The sequence below is a fragment of the Eschscholzia californica genome, unplaced genomic scaffold (assembly GCF_041429995.1).
Source record: "Eschscholzia californica isolate CP2 unplaced genomic scaffold, dmEscCali1.0.p SCAF_3, whole genome shotgun sequence".
In the NCBI taxonomy this organism is placed as follows: domain Eukaryota; kingdom Viridiplantae; phylum Streptophyta; class Magnoliopsida; order Ranunculales; family Papaveraceae; genus Eschscholzia; species Eschscholzia californica.
The window spans coordinates 9508296-9527534 of record NW_028238420.1 but is presented as its reverse complement, the minus strand read 5'-3'; the positions used below and the strand labels follow the sequence as shown (position 1 = coordinate 9527534).

At 37.2% G+C, this 19239-nt stretch overlaps 1 protein-coding gene and 1 long non-coding RNA gene across 2 annotated transcripts; one reads left to right on the top strand and one right to left on the bottom strand.

The window, feature by feature from the left end:
* Window positions 1-3317: 3317 nt before the first annotated feature.
* LOC147548243 (uncharacterized) lies at window positions 3318-8053 on the bottom strand. Its single transcript, XR_015237040.1, has 2 exons — window positions 5713-8053; window positions 3318-4387 (listed from the first exon to the last, which is right to left on the bottom strand). It is a non-coding gene; the product is annotated as an uncharacterized LOC147548243 (long non-coding RNA).
* Window positions 7106-12296, top strand: LOC147548242 (uncharacterized). Its single transcript, XM_086666584.1, has 2 exons — window positions 7106-12016; window positions 12105-12296. Exons 1-2 carry the CDS (start codon window positions 11539-11541, stop codon window positions 12119-12121), a joined length of 495 nt encoding a protein of 164 aa, XP_086522710.1. The 5' UTR covers window positions 7106-11538; the 3' UTR covers window positions 12122-12296.
* The last annotated feature ends 6943 nt before the right edge of the window (window positions 12297-19239 follow it).

Here is a 19239-nt window from a genome sequence, read left to right as displayed (position 1 = left end):
AAACCTCTCCAATGCAAAACTCAATTGAGATCTTAAGATGATGTGGAAGCATTAAGTTTTAAGATGTCTCAACTAAAAACTCTATTTTTGATATCTCTTTTGAGAGTCTTAAGTGTCCTAGTCATCAAATTTAATTTTTGGACCAATAGAAAGCCTTTCTTTCTCAACCACTTTTTCCTATTAAATGTATGTGTGACATGTGTATCTATTAGAGTTTTTTAGAATGTTGCATTGGAGAAGGACTTGAATTAGAGAGACTCAAGTTAGCCACATAAGAAAGAGAATCTCAATTGAGACTCAACACATAAGCCAAATAGAGTTTTTTTTTTTTTAAGTTTTGCATTGGAGATGCTCTAAATTTTCTTTTCTCATAAAGGTATTTCATTTTAATTAAATTACAATTTAGATGATGATTGGAGTAAGGGTATAGCGGTAGGTGGTGGTGGACGTGGTCGTGAGGTTGTGATCAAGGTAACGGTGATGATGGTTGTTTTTTACTATTGGTGACTTATAGTCAGAGCCGTGGGTAAAGGGGTGCCACCGGTGCGGTAGCACAGGGCCCACCTTTACCCAATGGCCCACTTTATTATCCAGTCTATTATACTATTATCCAACTGTTAAAAGAAATTAATTACCCAATTATGATTATTGGCTTCAAGTCTCACCTCACCAGTCACTTTACAAGTTCTGCACATTCTTTAGAAAAGTACTTTTGTAATGGGGTACTTGTGGACCCGTGAGTAAACAAAGGCAAAGGGATTTTTTTTTTTTTTTTTTGACAAAGAAACTTTAATTTCATTAATGATGGAGTACATCCAAACATCTTACATGGCTTTGATAACATCATGTGTTTACAAATGCAAATTACAACATGATGATTAGAGATAGCACTATTACTGCCATAATTACACATACAAAGACCTCTAAAAGGCCATTACTAAACCCTAAAAGGCTATTCTAAGACCCTTAAAGGCCATTACAAGATCAAGATCTTTACATTATTTATACCATATAATCACAAATTTTTTACATATGGGTTATGAAGATCACCCATATGAATCGAATCCATGATCTCTTGGATTTCAGAGTACTATACCTCTAACACAGTGATTAGTGGAGAACTTTGAGATTTGAAGAGTATGTGGAATAAGATTGTTGATCAAATACAACATTTCTTCTTGATTCTTCTCTTTATAGTTTGTTGCCCATTCATCTCTCCTTGATGTCGATTTTGCTTTTCTTTATGTCGTAACCCTAGAAGAGATACAGGAAAACAAATACTACCTTCATGAGAGAATAAACCTTGTATTCCTTCCAACATCATCTTTCATATTTTCTTCAACCTTTTGTTACTCCAAAACTATGGTTAGATCTAACAAAAAAAAAACAATAAACTTCAACATAAAAAGTAAAGAGATCTCACCCGGTGAAGAGATAACCCTTCACCGGGAAAGCTTTGATTTTTTTGGGATTTTATACCATACTAGAGTATATCCTGTGCCTCTGGCACGGCAGAATTTGTGGAGTATTTTTACGTAATTGCATATGTTATGGTAAATGTGCTACGTACCTACGGTTATTTCGTGTTACTCGTGTCTTGCTCTCATGAGCAGTAAAATAAAAACACTACAAGTAAAACAAAAATCACGTGAAAACAAAGAAAAAAAGTGTTTAAGAAACTTTAATAGTACTAAATAAGAAATCAATATAGGAGATCATGTATTATGTACACCAAAAAATTAATACTGGAGAGAGCCTGCACCTACAAACATTTAACTTTATTTTTGGATGGAGTAGTGTCTCAAGTGACATTCATTCAGTCAGCGACAATTTATATGATAAAATGCGTCAATCTAATCATACTTATGCAAATAAAAAACATATCAAACTTTCTTACTTAAATGGTCGTAACATGTTTGATAAACTGATGTCTCTCGGAAGGCATCAATCTATCACACAGTATAACAATAATGAAAATTGTTAGCAACAATGTGTTATACTATGATTACCTCATAGATATTCTCTTTAGTGTTTCCAAATCCATCTTGTAAACCACGTTGTCCATGCCCACCTGTTCATACATGTAAAATTTAGAGCAAGCATAGATAGAGTTAAGTAGTACAACCAGAGTTTTACCTTCTATAGTTTTCTCAAATTCAATGTTCATTGAGGATTAGTATATATGTTTCTGTGGAGAGATTTATGGAACGCCCAAAAGTCCTTGTCCATCAATCACAGCCTAAAGAATCATAAAAATATGTTAATACAATAGGGAATGGATGGATTGATAACCTCCAAATACAGGTTCAATAACAAATTACCTTCAAGAGCTTAAATTCCTCTAGTATGTCTTGGGTATATTACTTTCTGCCAGTGATTTATGATGAAAATAATCATCGAAAACCTTGTCCAGCTCTTCTAAATGATTGAAGTTTCCAAGGAGATCACGTTATTTTTCATTGATCAATATGAAATATGAAGACAATGAACTATAAGTAAAGGGGAGACAAAATTATTAGTTCAGTCTTAGGGTTTCTTAATTTCATTGACCTATCAAAAAATATATTAAATTGAAGTCTAATAAGAAATAAAATCCTGAACAATCTCATAGGAAGAAAGAAAGTAGAGAGATTAAACCAACTTTTCATAAACTTATTTTTTACTAAGAAACTTTCCATAATCTTCCTCGTCCGGTATTAGGAATCTTCCTCAAAACCAAGTCAGCACATTGCAAAGTAATCCGGTCGTCCATTTCACGAAGGACCATTATGTAAAAATCAAAAAACCCATAGACAATATTGTCTAGGGTATATCCCGTGCCCTAGGGCACGGACATTTGAGAGAGATTTTAATTAGGTATTATTTTATTGATGAAAGAGAGATTTTATTAGTTATTACAATTTTCTTTTTAACCCTAGGGTATATCCCGTGCCTATCAATCGAATGTTACGGAATTTATTGTTAATTATATTTTATTGAGAGAGAGGGAGATTTGTATTAGTTATAATTATTTTTATTTATTTTCTCTTAAATTAGTTATTATTTTATTGAGAGAGATATTTTAATTTCTTTTTTTAACCCTTGAAATTTATTTTGTTTCTTTTTTTTGTTAAATTAGAATTTTTATTTCTAAGTAAGAAACGATTATTGTTTTTTAAATAGGTAATTATATTTTAAATTTGAGAAGGGCTTCTAGACAATATCTCTTATTAAATAAGGATGTTTGTCCCAGTCATCGTTTTCCCTTCTGTTTTATATAATAGATAATGCCTTACTTCTCTTTTTTTTTTTTTTGCACTAGGGGGAAAGGGGTAGGCGATTTTTTGAGGAGAGAGAAAATGTTCTTGTTCTTCCCTCTTCCTTTCCATCACAAACCCTAACCCCTCTCTTAGATCTACACCAGCTAATACCACTCACAACTTCTTGCCAATCACTTACTACTATTAGTAGATCTGCAACACCCACAGTGCTACCCCTTTTTCCACAGAAAAAGCCCCAACTCCATTGCATCCTTCTGCAACAACCCAAATCGCTTGACCTAGAAAATCTACCCTTTCTCATTTAGTAATCAATTCACTTCATCTACCAACTATAGCAATCTGATTATCCATCTGTTCCATTTTCTTTTCCTAACAACACACCAACAAAGTTACTCACCCTATTGTTCAAAATCAATAACTATTTGTCATCATCACTACTGCAAAATTCTTGCATCGATCAAAGTAAGCTCGAATCAAAGTCAGCCTTCCCTTACTCAACGAAGCCCCATATAAATTGCAGCCGGGTGAGAAGACGGCAGACGCAAAACAAAACCCAAACTTCATCATCACTTCAACACATTCAGGGAAGTAATTTATTTCTTCTTAATTTTGATATTATAATCTCTAGACTTGGCCATACTTCTCGTCCTTAATTAGGCTTCTTGACTGGTATTAGGCTTCATCTGTGTTGGTTATTTTGCTCTTTCGATCTTTCTGCACTAGGGTTTCCACTTGCATGTGTTGGTTGTGTATGCTTGCTATTTCATTTTCTTTACTTATTATCTGTGTGTTTTGGTTTTTAATCTTGTCAACCTTATGGTCTTAGTTTGATTGGTTTCTAGTTTTGTATGTATTTCTTTCCTCTTTTACTCTCTGTTGGTTTAATTGTCTGTTTTTTAGTAACTATCTAGTGGCTTCGGCTTGTTTATTTAGTATCTTCTCAGTTTCAATTTGTTATTGGTGATCTGGGTCTTTCTGTTTCCCACTAGCTTTTGTTTTGTATAGCCTGAGTTCTTGTATTTTCTTTAAAAAAAAAAATTTCTAGGCTGATATTGCTTCCTTCTTCGAACAATAGTATTAGTCTTCTTGTGTTTTCTCCTTGGGTTTGGGGTTTAGTTTTTAATCTGCTAAGGGGGGGTAGTGGATCGAGACTTTCACAGACTTTCATAGACAAATTGTCCCGTAGACATTTCAAGACATTTCGGATGATTTATTATAGACAACATGTGTTCCTAGACATTTTCAAGACATTGAGAGTTTGTAGACAAAATATTTTTATAGACATTTCAAGACATTTGATCCATAAACAAAATGTCCTGGGGACATTTTAATCTTGAGTCCATTGACAAAATGTGTAATGCATATTATATTTGTGCTAATCAAAAATATATTTTTCGACTTTTGTAGACATCTGTGAATATTTGTGGACATTGATGGATATTTGGTAGACATTTATTATTTTAATATTATTATTGTTTAATCATATGAAATAATATATTTATACTAACATATCAAAAATAGTTTTTTCGACTTTCGTGGACATCTGTGAATATTTGTGGACATTGATGGACATTTGGTAGATATTTATTATTTTAATATTATTATTATTGTTTAATCACATGAAATAATATGTTTATACTAACATTTCAAAAATATATTTTTCGATTTTCGTAGACATCTGTGAATATTTGTGGACATTGATGGACATTTGGTAGATATTTATTATTTTAATATTATTATATTGTTTAATCACATGAAATAATATGTTTATACTAACATTTCAAAAATATATTTTTCAATTTTCGTAGACATCTGTGAATATTTGTGGGCATTGATGGACATTTGGTAGACATTTATTATTTTAATATTATTATTATTGTTTAATCACATGAAATAATATGTTTATACTAACATTTCAAAAATATATTTTTCGACTTTCGTGGACATCTGTGAATATTTGTGGACATTGATGGACATTTGGTAGACATTTATTATTTTAATATTATTATTATTGTTTAATCACATGAAATAATATATTTATACTAACATTTCAAAAATATATTTTTCGACTTTCGAGGACATCTGTGAATATTTGTGGACATTGATGGACATTTATTATTTTAATATTATTATTATTGGTTAATCACATGATGGACTTCAAATGTCTCTTGTTTTTTGAAAGACATTTTGGCTTCCAAATTTGTCCCAAATCCTTCACAAATCCATCAAACTATGAAGTCCACCAAAGTATGAGACATTTTGGAAGACAAATCGAATGCCTCGGACTTTCATAGACTCTCAAATGTCTGGATTTGAATGCCTCAGACTTTCGTGGACTCTCAAATGTCTGGATTTGAATGCCTCAGACTTTCGTAGACTCTTAAATGTCTGAATTTGAATGCCTCGGACTTTCGCGGACTCTCAAATGTCCGCGAAAGTCCCAATCCAATACCCCCCCCCTAAGTTTAGGGTTTAGTTTTTTAATCAGTATGTGGATATTAGGTTAACTTTAGCTCCTTTATTGCTTGGATCTATATCTCTGCTAGCATATTTATTTGGAGTAATTTTGTAGGTTTTTCGGTTCTTTGTTTATCCTTATCTCTGGTAGTATGTTTTATTACTTGAATCTTTACCTCTACTAGCAAGTTTTATTTGGTGTAATTTTGTAGGTTTTTTTCGGTTCTTTGCCTATCCTTATTAGACTCGGTTCAGATTAGTTTTTTTGTCCAGTGGCCTTAAGAGTTGTGGTTCTGACCCGTGGACTTTTGTCGTGAGCCTCTCTGGCTCCTTTGACCATGGACACTCCCCCTAACAGTGACCTCTCAATCTTAGCTTGGAATGTGAGAGGTTGTGGTAACTTCCTTAATCGAAAACATCTTTGGGCATTAATTAGAGAGCATAAGCCCGACCTTATTTTTCTGTCCGAGACTAAGTGTATGAATACTAATATTGGCAAGTTCCTAAACCTTCAATCCGACTAAAACCACTTCACTGTGGAGCCCACTAACAAAGCTGGAGAGCTCGCCATTTTTTGGACCCAAGCCTATACTTTTGAGATTTTGCATGCAGACAGCAACATAATCCAAGGCACCCAGGCCAGTAATAACTTCCATTTTATCACTTCAATATTCTATGGGTGCCCTTATAACTCCCATCGTATGAGACCTTGCGACCAATTGAGCAACCTAGCCCCTGACCTTAATACTCCCTGGTGCTTATAGGTGACCTCAACACGATTATGCACCCGGCTGACAAAATCGGGGGTAAAGAGGCCCTCCCGGCCCATGTCAGGACAATTAAAGCTCGCATCAATAACTTGGGCCTCCTTGACTTAGATTTTAGTGGCCCTCTCTTCACTTGGTCTAATAGACAGTTCATGGGCAACCTTATTCAGGAAAGGCTCGACAGAGCCTTAACCAATCACCAATGGCTTATTGACTATCCGACCTTCACTCTCTATCATCTCCCGGACTTAGGCTCGGACCATGTCCCTATCCTCCTCACCACAAAAATTAAATCTAACATTTGTAAAAAACCATTCAAGTTTATCCGCACCTCGATGTCTCACCCGGAGTGCGGTAATTTCATTAGTATACTGGCTTACTTCTTATAATCAGATTCAGAACAAACTCAACTCCTTAGCCATTAAACTATCTCACTGGAACAAAGCGGTATTCGGTCATCTAGAGACCAGAATAAAAAACCTTACCTCTACTATTCAGACTGTCCAAAACCATGAGGCCTATGAAAGTTTATTCCACCAGTTCGAAGACACCTATAACCAGCAAGAAAGTTTTTGGAAGGAGAAATCTAGAATTGCGAACATCCAGTTAGGTGACAGAAATACCAAATACTTTCATGCTAAAGCCATCAACCGTGATCGGGAAAATCGAATATCCACTATCAAAAGAGACGATAACACTTGGTCTAACGATGTTACGGAGATCGCCAATATCTTCTCTTCTCACCTTATCAATATCTCATCTTCAGTTGGCACTCTCATCTCCGATAATTTGCTCTCCCTCTTTACTCCTCAGATCACCGAACTTCAAAATCACATTCTTACTGGCACCCCCACCGAGGATGAGATCTGTAATGCGACCTTCTCACTAAAACCTGAGGCTACTCCGGGTCCGGATGGCTACCCTCCTTTCTTCTATCAGTCTAATTAGAACACCGTTAAAACTGACGTGATCAATATTATTACTGAATTTTTCAGTAGCTCTCACCTTCCCCCCAGGTCTAACCATACCCACATCTGTCTTATTCCGAAAACCAAAACCCCTCAGACCACAGCCGATTATCGTCCGATCAGTCTGTTGAACACCACTTACAAAATCATAACCAAGATTCTGAAGGAGTTGAAGGAGATGTCCTTCGACCAAAATGGAAATGCGAGCAATATGTCAGCTAAAAAAATTGATGAAGAAGATCATCAAGTCCGATTGATTTAGGGGTTGTAGTGTTTAGCTAGAAACCAACTACGATCGTCGAATTACGAAGTAATTCGCGGCTAACTTCGATCGGATCCTACATCGGGTTACACATAAGAATGGGTATTTAATCGGATGATATGACTAGTGGGAGTTTGATACAACATTGGGAATGTCCCATAAACATATCTCACAGGCTTAAATAGAATTTGGGCAAAAGATAACAAAAAGGCCCGAAATAAGGGTTTTGGGCCAAGGCCGGTTCTGGTACTTCCGGAACTCGGATTGAGCTGAATTTTGGAGGGTGAGTTGCTAACATACCCAGTAGTATGCACGAAAAGTTTCGTGGTGTTTGGACACCTCCTCCTTAGGGAATTGAGAAAATATCATTAATTGCTATTTTCGACTATTTCTCTAAATCTTATCTAAAGGGTGTTTTAAGAAACCTTTGAGGAGGTGTATTATCATTAGGGTTCTATATAAACACTCTTAGGAAAGATAATAAGGTGTGAAATTTCTCTCTACGCTTTCTTACTCTACCACATCAAGTAGAGAGGAGAAAGTGAGCTAATTCCCAAGCTATCTTCTAGTAAAGCAAGAAGAAGGTCTTCTTATTATCAACCCATCATTGGAGTGCTAGTGAGTTTTCAAGGAGGGAGATTAAATACACCGTTCGGTGTCCCAAGTAGAGGATCTACGTTTGAAGCTCTTGGTCTTCTTTAATATATTCAACTAGCTCGAGGGAAATAGCGATTAAGGTAATCTACTATCTTCCTATTAGTTAATTATTAGTTTTGCATGATGATCTTGGGGATACTAGTGTTAGACATTCGATGACGTTATCCGCTACAAACACTAGTATAAGGGTATAATTCCCTACAGTGGCGTCAGACCCTCTTGCAATTAACTAGTTTTTCCTAAGAATTGAACTAATTGATATTTAATATGCTTGATAGTTTGATAGATAGAGTTTATAAAAGTATTTTAAAAGTGTTTTAGAAGTACTACAAACTCATAATTTGATTACAATGAATATGATTCAACTAGTTTTTCAAATAAAAAAATAAAAATTGATGATTGAAAGTGTTTCAAAACATTGAATTTTATTGATTTTGAATTGGTTTTCAAAATTGTTCTTGAAAAAATTAGAATTTTGATCCAAAATTGGTTGATTAAAAGAATTGTTTTTGAGTTTTAGGAAACTCCCAAAAAACAAAAATTTGGAATTTTACAAGTATTCTAAAAAGAATTGATTTTGAGTTTTAAGAAACTCCCAAAAACAAAGTTTGGAAATTTTAAAAATTTCTAAACGTTTTGAGAAATTTTAGAAGTGTTCTAAAAGGGATTTCAAAATTTTGAAAGAGTTTAAAATTTGGAAAATAGCAAATAGAGATTTGCAAAACAAAAAAAAATAAAATTGGAAACTAGGGCTTTGGAAACCCTAGTGTCCGTCCAGGAAGCTTCTTGGTCGGACAGAAGCTGCTGGACGCGTCTAGAGCAGCTGCTGAGACGCGTCCAGGAGACGCGTCCAGCAGCTGCAACCAGATTGTTACTGCCCGCATCTAGGACGCGTCCAGGTCGCGTCTTGGACGCGACCACCAGCTGCGATGGAAGCATCTGGACGCATCTTGGATACGCGTCCAAAGCAGCTGGTACGCGTCTAGATAACATCCTGAACGCGTCTAGGACGCGTCCAGAGCTCTCGACCAGACGCGTCTTGGAGACGCGTCTGGGAGGTTTTGGGTTTCTCATACTAGGTCCGAGACACCTAGTGCTGGTCCGGTCCAGCACCAGACGCGTCTTGAAGACGCGTCTGGGAGGTTTTGGGTTTCTCGGACTAGGTCCGAGACACCTAGTGCTGGTCCGGTCAAGCACCAGACGCGTCTGGTACATGGACTGGGTCGTGCTATGTCTGGACCTTGTCCGAGCCCTTTTGTGGGCTTGTGACGAGACTTGTCTAAGACTTGTCCCGGGCATTTTCGAGGATTTTCGGACCACGAAAAGGGACCATCATTCGAGTGGGAGTTTTTGCCAAATTTTCTTCCGATTCCAACCAAATAATATCAAAATTAATCCGGGCCATCCAGAAGGCCAAAATGGATTCCTCTTAAAATTGATTTATGAAATCATTAAAAATCGAACCAATATTTTTTCCGAAATTTACCCGGGCTTTCAAAACCCGAAACGGAGTTTTTCTTGAAGTTGATTTTAGAAATTATAAAAGATAAAACCAGAAAGCACCATTAGTCGAATTCTTCGAATTTAGACTTAAGGTCCGTAATGTGACATGTGATGTCGACAAAAGTGTCTCCCAAGATAATCATGCATATATAATTCTTAGCCTTAATATATATGAATGCATGTGATGTGAATGCGGGAAACTAGTATGACCATAGATTTGTTTCTATATTCTTGTTTTAAGCATAGATGGGTGCATATTTGTAATTAATTTTAATTTCAAGTTTATACGATCTGCGAATCGTTAAAGTCTTGTAATTAGAGTTTAGGGTCTATAAGTCCATTGAAGAAACTCAAGGAAGGAATCGATAGGCGAGTGGGAGAAATCAATGGAGGTTCAAAGATGAAGATCTAGACGAACCAAAAGACGAAACAAGAAGCAAACCAAAGGAGATTAGATCTTCTAGGTTAGGGGCCATACTAGGATCCATGTCTGCTTGATTTATTTTCTTGCGCGCATTTACTTACTTATTTACGCCTTATGTCGTCGATGTTAGTTAGGCTAAATAGTTCACTGCAACAAACGCCAGACTAGCGTAAAAGTCCCCAAAACGTAATCTTGAGTAATCGCCTATCCAGATTAAGACACTCGTTGCGCCCTTGTTCAAGGAAGGTGGGTCGGCCTTTGCAGAGTACCTTTTCTACCTTGGGACAATGTGGGTAGGTCTATAGAAGAGGCCTACACGTCTAAATGGTTCTACTCAACGAGATCAACAAGAGAGTCTTGGATACTCGAGGCAAAAGGATAGATTAGTCATTCATTAATGAAATCTATCAACCAATAGTCATAAGGTATGATCAGTGAAGTAGTTCACTCACCCGGAACGACAGAGTCACAGGGTAGGGCCTTCGTCCGCTTTACTCCGAAGAACTGGGATCTTGGAATCACTTATTCAATCGGGGACGATTTTTATTGAATAATGTGGGAAACCTAAGTTTTTCAAAATGATAACGAATTTTTAAAACTTTGCCATTTCTTTTATGTAGTTTAAAGATGACAAAAGATATTTTCAACTTCCGCTCACTTCTCGACAAGGAGAAGCTGAATGAGCACAACTTCCTCGACTGGGAGAGGAACCTAGGAATAGTTCTCAGGATGGAAGGCAAGGAACATGTACTAGAAACTCCAATTCCTGTATTGGATGATACTTCGACTAAAGAAGAGATAGATGAAGAAAAGAGTGTGCGGAAAAAGGCAGAGCCTGTAACTTGCTTAATGCTAGCAACCATGGAACCGACTCTGCAAGAGCAGATCATAGACATGGATGCTTACTCCATGATGCGACAACTTCGGGAAATGTTCCAGAAACAGTCGAGATTGGAGAGGTTTGAAACCTCTAAAGCAATTATGGACATGTGCCTTGAAAAGGGAAAACCAGTTGGGCCTCATGTTCGTCAAATGATCAAGCTCATGGGCAAGCTGGCTAAACTAGGTTTCCCTTATAGCCAACAGACGGCTACCGACACTATCCTTCACTCCCTCCATAGTGGTTTTAATCAGTTTAAGATGAACTACAACATGAATGGATGGGATAAAACGTTGGAGGAACTTCATTCTATGCTTCTAACAGCCGAGATTGGAGAGGTTTGAAACCTCTGAAGCAATTATGGACATGTGCCTTGAAAAGGGAAAACCAGTTGGGCCTCATGTTCGTCAAATGATCAAGCTCATGGGCAAGCTGGCTAAACTAGGTTTCCCTTATAGCCAACAGACGGCTACCGACACTATCCTTCACTCCCTCCATAGTGGTTTTAATCAGTTTAAGATGAACTACAACATGAATGGATGGGATAAAACGTTGGAGGAACTTCATTCTATGCTTCTAACAGCCGAAGCGGACGTCGCTATAGTGGAGACTAAGAAGGACGTTCTTATGGTACAAAATGACAAAGGGTTCAAGAAAGGTGGAAAACAGAAGAAGAAAACTGCGTCAAAAGGAAAAGGCAAACGGGTTGCCAAACCTAAAGACAAAGGTCCTCCTCCTGACACCAAATGTTTCTACTGTGATGGTAAGGGCCACTGGGAAAGAAACTGCCCTAAGTTCTTGGAGGACAAGAAGAATGGAACAGTGGCTTCCAATTCAGGTATAAACAGTTAACTTATCAAATACTGTAAAATTTCCAAACTTTAGTATATGATACCTAAAATTGTCCTATCATTGTGAATGTACAGGTGCAGCTGGGGACTGAGTATTTGGCTACGGAAGACAAGATCCAAGAGGGAGTAAAAGCCTCGACTGCTAAGGATGCTGAAAGGGATCGAAGTCTACTTTAGGCACTAATCTAGATTAAGTGTTTTTCTAGTTTTTAACATCATCTCTGTACTAAGTATTATGGAGAATCAATAAAGAACTTTATTTCTAAATTGAGATGTTATTAAAAGTGCTAAATTAAACAATCTATACCTAAGGATTCTAAACTTGGTTAAACACCTACAAGATAGGTTCAAATAACCAAAACATGAATCAACTGACAAGAAAGAAAGTCTTGAGTCAAAAACAGAGATTGATCTTAAAACGTACTTATAACCTATCCATATTTGGAGTGTCCAAAAGGATTAAGATGAAGAACACGAATCAAACTTTATCCTCCAAAATCCACTAGTCTAGACATAACTTCCCACAAAACTACCAAAATTCCGTCTAAAGCTAAAACTTGTAAAAAGCGTTACAAGACTAGCTAATATTTGACGCAATTTCTTTTTGAAAGAAATTTGGGCTTCTTCCACAACCAATCAAGAGAACAAAGTGTTTGTTGCTCATGATAGTATTCTTCTAGTAATTAGCACACCTAGTAGTCTGGGAGAAAAGTACTAATTATTACAAGAATAAGTGGGAGAAAAGTACAAGTCGATTTAATTCGATCATGAGAAAAATCATGAAGAATCATGAAGAACAATCATGAAACTTGTACAAGACGATTAAATTCGACCAAGAGCAACAAACTGCGGCTCCTCGGAAAAGGAAAGGTTAAAGATATGATCTTATAAACCCACCGCACAAAAGCGAATGCCATTCGCAGGAGAACTCTCAAAGCAAGTGAAAGTGTCTCTAAAGGAATATCTCAAAGTAGTTGAGAAAATTTCTAATTGTTGTTCAAAAGCCCTAAAAGGCCAAAAGTAAAATCTCAAAGACTCAGAAAATAAAGGTTATTTCTGAAGAGATAAAAGACCTGCGCAGAAACGAAAACTGACTCTAGATTTTGGCTAGAAGCCAAAATCATCATGGAATCCATATCTCGTCAAGACATGAAGCTTGATAATTTAAGTCAACGGAAGACCTAAATTGGTTTTCCAAAGTAGATTACTGAGAAGGATGGAAACATTCATGTTTCCCGAAACTAGACAAGAAGAATAAGATTCTTCCAATCAAGTTATGTCCATAGGCATGCTTCAGAAATCCATCGACGGATTAAAAGCAAGCATGAGTTAGAATCTTCGATTTAAAGAGGAAATCAAAGAAGTTTGATTCCTGAGGAATGAAGAAAAATCTTGAATCACGAGTTTCAAGAAGGTAAGTGGGAGAAACAAACCTTCCGGGTCCGTATGCAGAGTACATACAAAAGATTGAGTACGACATAAGATGTTGTGTAATAATGAACACACTGACTCAATAAAAGGACCACACAAAAGGATAAAATGCAATTTTGGGCATCTGAAGATCTATAAGCATAGATCAAAAAGATGATAGGATTAGAGAGACTGAGTACGCTGAGATGCTTGAGATCCGAAACAGAAAATCTAAGACTCGGAAAAGTCTAAAAGAATTTCGACCCAAAACTCATGCCAAAGAGCGTTGCCAAATCGGAGTTTGAAAAGACACCGATGAGCAAGCACGCATGAGAGAGACGTTTATGTTTGAAAACATAAAGTCAAGTCATGTTGAACGTGATTAGCATTTAGACATCCAATTCGAATTGGAAACCCAAAACATTACTGAAACATCCTAGAAGGCTAAAGGATGAAAGTAGTACAAATAGTCATCGTAACAAACTTAAAGACATGGAAGGAAAGTAGGCTTAAAAGTGTTTAAGCCGTAACCGTTGCAAATTCTATATAAGAAATTAAAAGCCTTAACTCTAGTAAAAATTACTAGATATTATCAAGGTTGAAGATAGCAATCTTCAAATTAATTGATAATAAGCAAAGTTTAAAACCGACTACCACAGTAGTCAAACTAAACTGTCACCTAAGACATGGTATGAGATTCATACACAGTCTAAGGCATGAGGTAAATTTGGAATAAACCTCGACAAGTAAAACTGAGTGGGTAAAAAGAGTTTTACGGAAGAGGCTCAGATTTACAACTCTCGTTATCAGAAATAATAGAGTTATTTCACAAGTCGTCTAAATTTGGTTTAGTGTTTAAACGACAGTCCATTGATGATAAAACATTCTGAATAGGTTTGTCAGATACGTGATCTGATGAATGAAACCCTATTAAGTGAACTTGGAATATTTATTGTCAAATCCCTAGTCCGGGTCATTGCATGGACAACAATGACTCATGAAGCTAGTACGAGAGTCGATGGGATAGCGCAGTTTCATGGGCTATAGGAATAGTGTATTCGATTCGACTACGTGGGTGTGTAAAAGGTTTATACACTGGATAACCCTCTAATGAGAAGTACATCACTCTTGGTGAACGTCAAATACTTCTCAAAAGACAAGATTTGAGAGATTCCTCAAAACATGATTGCTCCACTCATCTTATGTAAGGAATGTCCGACTTTGGTTCCGTCAAACACCGCGCCGTAAAAGGAGGTTATACAGATAGATACTGGAAAGGACAGGATCGAAATGAAGTTAAGTGGGAGCGCAAGAATGGATTGTGTCATCCTAATCACATTAGGTCAAAAGTGTCTCAAGGCCACTTAATGAGTGACAACTGAAAATGCGTGGCCGCGCTCAAACGGATTAAGAATTAATCGTTTGTCTTTTACAGTTGTACTCGAGATCAAGAAAGTCTAAATGACGTGACGTATCAGATGGGATATTAAATTGACACGGGAATCGAGGCATTGCACTTGTTTTAAGTCCAAGTGGAAGTCTGAAGGAGTTGAAGGAGATGTTCTTGGACCAAGATGGCAATGCGAGCAATATGTCGGCTAGGATAATTTATGAAGAAGAACATCAAGTCCGATTGATTTAGGGGTCGTAGTGTTTAGCTAGAAACCAACTACGATCGTCGAATTACGAAGTAATTCGCGGCTAACTTCGATCGGATCCTACATCGGGTTACACATAAAAATGGGTATTTAATCGGATGATATGACTAGTGGGAGTGTGATAAACATTGGGAATGTCCCATAAACATATCTCACAGGCCTAAATAGAATTTGGGCAAAAGATAGCAAAAAGACCCGAAATAAGGTTTTTGGGCCTAGGCCGGTTCGGGTACTCCCGGGACTCGGATTGAGCTGAATTTTGGAAGATGAGTTGCTGACATACCCAGTAATATGCACGCAAACTTTCGTGGTGTTTGGACACCTCCTCCTTAGGGAATTGAGAAAATATCATTAATTGCTATTTTCGACTATTCCCCTAAATCTTATTCTAAAGGGTGTTTTAGGAAACCTTTGAGGAGGTGTATTCTCATTAGGGTTCTATATAAACACTCTTAGGGCAGAGAATAAGGTGTGGAATTTCTCTCTAAGCTTTTGTACTCTACCACATCAAGTAGAGAGGAGAAAGTGAGCTAATTCCCAAGCTATCTTCTAGTCAAGCAAGAAGAAGGTCTTCTTATTATCAAACCACCATTGGAGTGCTAGCGAGATTTCTAGGAGGGAGATTAAATACACTGTTCGGTTTCCCAATTAGAGGAGCTACGTTTGAAGATCTTGGTCTTCTTTAATCTATTCAACTAGCTCGAGGGAAATAGCGATTAAGGTAATCTACTATCTTCCTATTAGTTAATTACTAGTTTTGCATGATGATCTTGGGGATACTAGTGTTAGACATTAGATGTTGTTATCCGTTATAAACACTAGTATAAGGGTATAATTCCCTACAAATTCTAGCTAATCGTCTCAAGAGAACTCTCCCTGATATTCTCTCCCCTTTCCAAGCTGCTTATGTTCTTGGGAGACAGATTACTGACAACATAATCATCAGTCAGGAACTTTCCCATTACTTCAGAACCATACGTGGATCTAAAAGCTTTTCTGTTTAAAGCTGGACATGTCCAAAGCCTTTGATCGGATTGAGTGGTCATTCGTTGAAAAGATTATGTCGTAACTAGGCTTTGCTAATCATTGGATCCAACTTATTCACGCCTGTATCACGACTTCCTCTATGACTGTCCTGATCAATGGTCGTCCAGGTCCCACTTTTAATGTCACCAGGGGCATTTGACAGGGGGACCCTCTATTTCCTTTCCTTTTCACCATTGCCATGGAAGGGCTCAGTAGACTTTTAGAATCCCATCAAAACCCTAACCACTTCATTGGATTCACTATTCCCAAGTCTAATATCACCATCAAACATCTTCTATTCGCCGATGATTGTATCATATTCGGCCAGAACTCTCTGGATAACATAAGCAATCTAAAGCAGATTCTCACCACTTTCAGTGCAGCTTCCAGGCAAATGATGAACTACAACAAATCTACCATCTTCTTCTCTAAAAACACCCACCCCAAATTTAAAAGAATGATCATCCGGAATCTGAAGGTTCACCTGTCCTCCTCGCTTGATAAATATCTTGGCACCCACCTCTTCATCGGGGCCAACGAAAAACAAGCGTTCTCCTCTCTTCTTGTCCAAATCCAGAATAAACTCTCTAAATGGCAAACTAATCTCCTTTCTCAAGCTGGCCGCTCCATTGTTATTTCAACAATTGCAACGGTTGTTCCCCGATACCAAATGCAATGCTTTGCCATTCCAAAAGGCATACGTAATCGCATTGAGACCCTTTATGTTTCTTGAAAATTTACATCGTACTAAAGCGGAACAGACAGCAAAAACCAACTGGGTACCCAATGGTGACCAGAACACTAAGGCATTCCATTTGGCAATGTCTACCAGAAGGCAGAAAAACACCATTCACCAACTTACTCTACCTAGTGGACAAACAACAAGAAACATAGACGAAATAGCGACGGAATTTACAAATTTTTTTCAGAATTTATTTACTGCTGATCTATGCTTTAAAAGTCCCCGCCTAGGCATCGCCTGGGCCCCGATCACACGCTAGTCCCCATGTGGCCGCTCGACTAGGGTCAAAAGTTCTAGTCCTTTTAGAGAAGCGAGTAATGCGGCGCCTGAAGCCGACTAGAGCCGACTTGGCTAGGCCCCGAGTTACTCGTTTATGGGTCAGGTAGGTTTTTTTTTTTTAAGAAACGAGATTTTCCTAGATCTAGGTTACAAGGGTTTTCCCTTCACTCCTTTAACAAGAACTAGCTCCAATCCTCCATTGCAAGTAAAGTTTCCCTCTCTATCATTATGTTTTCTTCTCTTTCTCTCTCTAACTCTCTAAGTATGTTCGACCTTGTTTATTATCTCTCTTTCTCTCTCTATACTCTAATTGTTTCTACATCTTGTTCTTATTTCTTTCTCTAAGTAAGTTCTTACTTCTAACTGGATAAAATTAGTTGATTTATTGTATAACTTCCATAATTAGTTGATTTTATTTATAATTTTGTATTTCTAATGTATAAACCATGTTTATAGTGGTAATAATTTATAGTATATAATATAATAATATATGCAATTATATACATACATATATATATATATATATATCATATATGTATTTATATTTTAAGTTTAACCGATGAAACCCGACTGGTCCCGTTGTCATCCCGCCTAGTAGCTAGGCCTGGGTCGACCGACTAGTCCCGATTTCCGACTTTTTGAGCATAGCTGCTGATTAAATTAGTCCACCGCCTATCGAAGTTCTGAACTCATATAAGGTATTCTCGGCTGAATAAATAGACGAAATCTCAAGAATTCCTTCGTCAGAAGAGATCAAAGCAGTGTTTATGGAGATGGAGGCAGTGAAGAGCCCTGGACCGGATGGCTTACCTTGCTATTTCTTTCAGCATAACTGGAGGTAATCGGACCAGAATTAATCACCTACATCCAGTCCATCTTCATTACAGGTGCTATCAATCCGACTCTTAATTTTACCACTATAGCTTTAATCCCTAAAACGAGGAATCCGAGTTTCGCCTCAGATTTCAGACCCGTTTCCCATTGTAATGCAGTTTTTAAATTCATCACAAAAATCATTGTCAACCGTCTCAGACCTTATTTAGAGGATAACATTGCTTGGACCCAAAACGCGTTTGTGCCTCATAGACAAATAATTGATAATATAGTGATTACTAAAGAATTAATCCATTCAATGCGTCATTCCAAGGCTAAGAAAGGGGCTTTTTCCTTAAAGATGGACTTGGCCAAAGCCTATGACCGAGTGGACTGGAACTTTCTTACATCGGTCCTTAATGCGATGGGCCTTCAAGGTCGTTTCCTCAACCTTATCATGTCTTGTGTGACATCGGCCCACTTTAACATTCAATTAAATGGTAATAATATTGGAGACTTTTCAGCCTCTCGTGGCCTAAGACAGGGGTGCCCTCTTTCCCCTTACCTTTTTATCCTCACCTCTCGATCTCTCTCTTTTATTTACTTACTATGAATCCCAAGTGATGTTACAGGTTACAAAATCAGTCCGGACAACCCAACTATCACACATTTGATGTTTGCGGATGATTTAATAGTGTTTGAAAAAGCAAATACAACAAATCTTACAAATCTAATTGAACTCATGAATCAATATTCTTCTTTCACTGGACAGCAGGTAAACTACTCCAAATCGTCTTTGTGTTTTGGTAAAGGTGTTCCTCGACATCTCCAGAGAGAATTCATGAATCGACTCTCAGCTCCTCTTGTAACGGACCAAAAAAAGTATCTCGGAGATCTTATCCTCAACAAAGGCAACATAATACAAAATAATCAGTTGTGGATTGATAAATTCCATAAAAGTTTATCTGGTTGGAAGAATAACTTTATTAGCCAACCAGGACGTACAGTCCTTATCAAATCAGTGCTGGCATCTTTTTGCACTTACCCTTGCAGTCATCAACTTTTGCCAAAAACAGTAACCCAAAGTTAGAAAAAATTGAAAGATGTTTTTAGTGGGGACATGCTACAAATGAAAGAAAGCTCCATTTTATTAAATGAGATATTATAACTGCCTCGAAAAATAATGGAGGATTGGGTATTCGATCCATTGAAGAAGTAAATCAGGCATTAATAGCAAAAATGATTTGGCGTTTTCTTACACATAAGGAAGCAGTATGGGTTC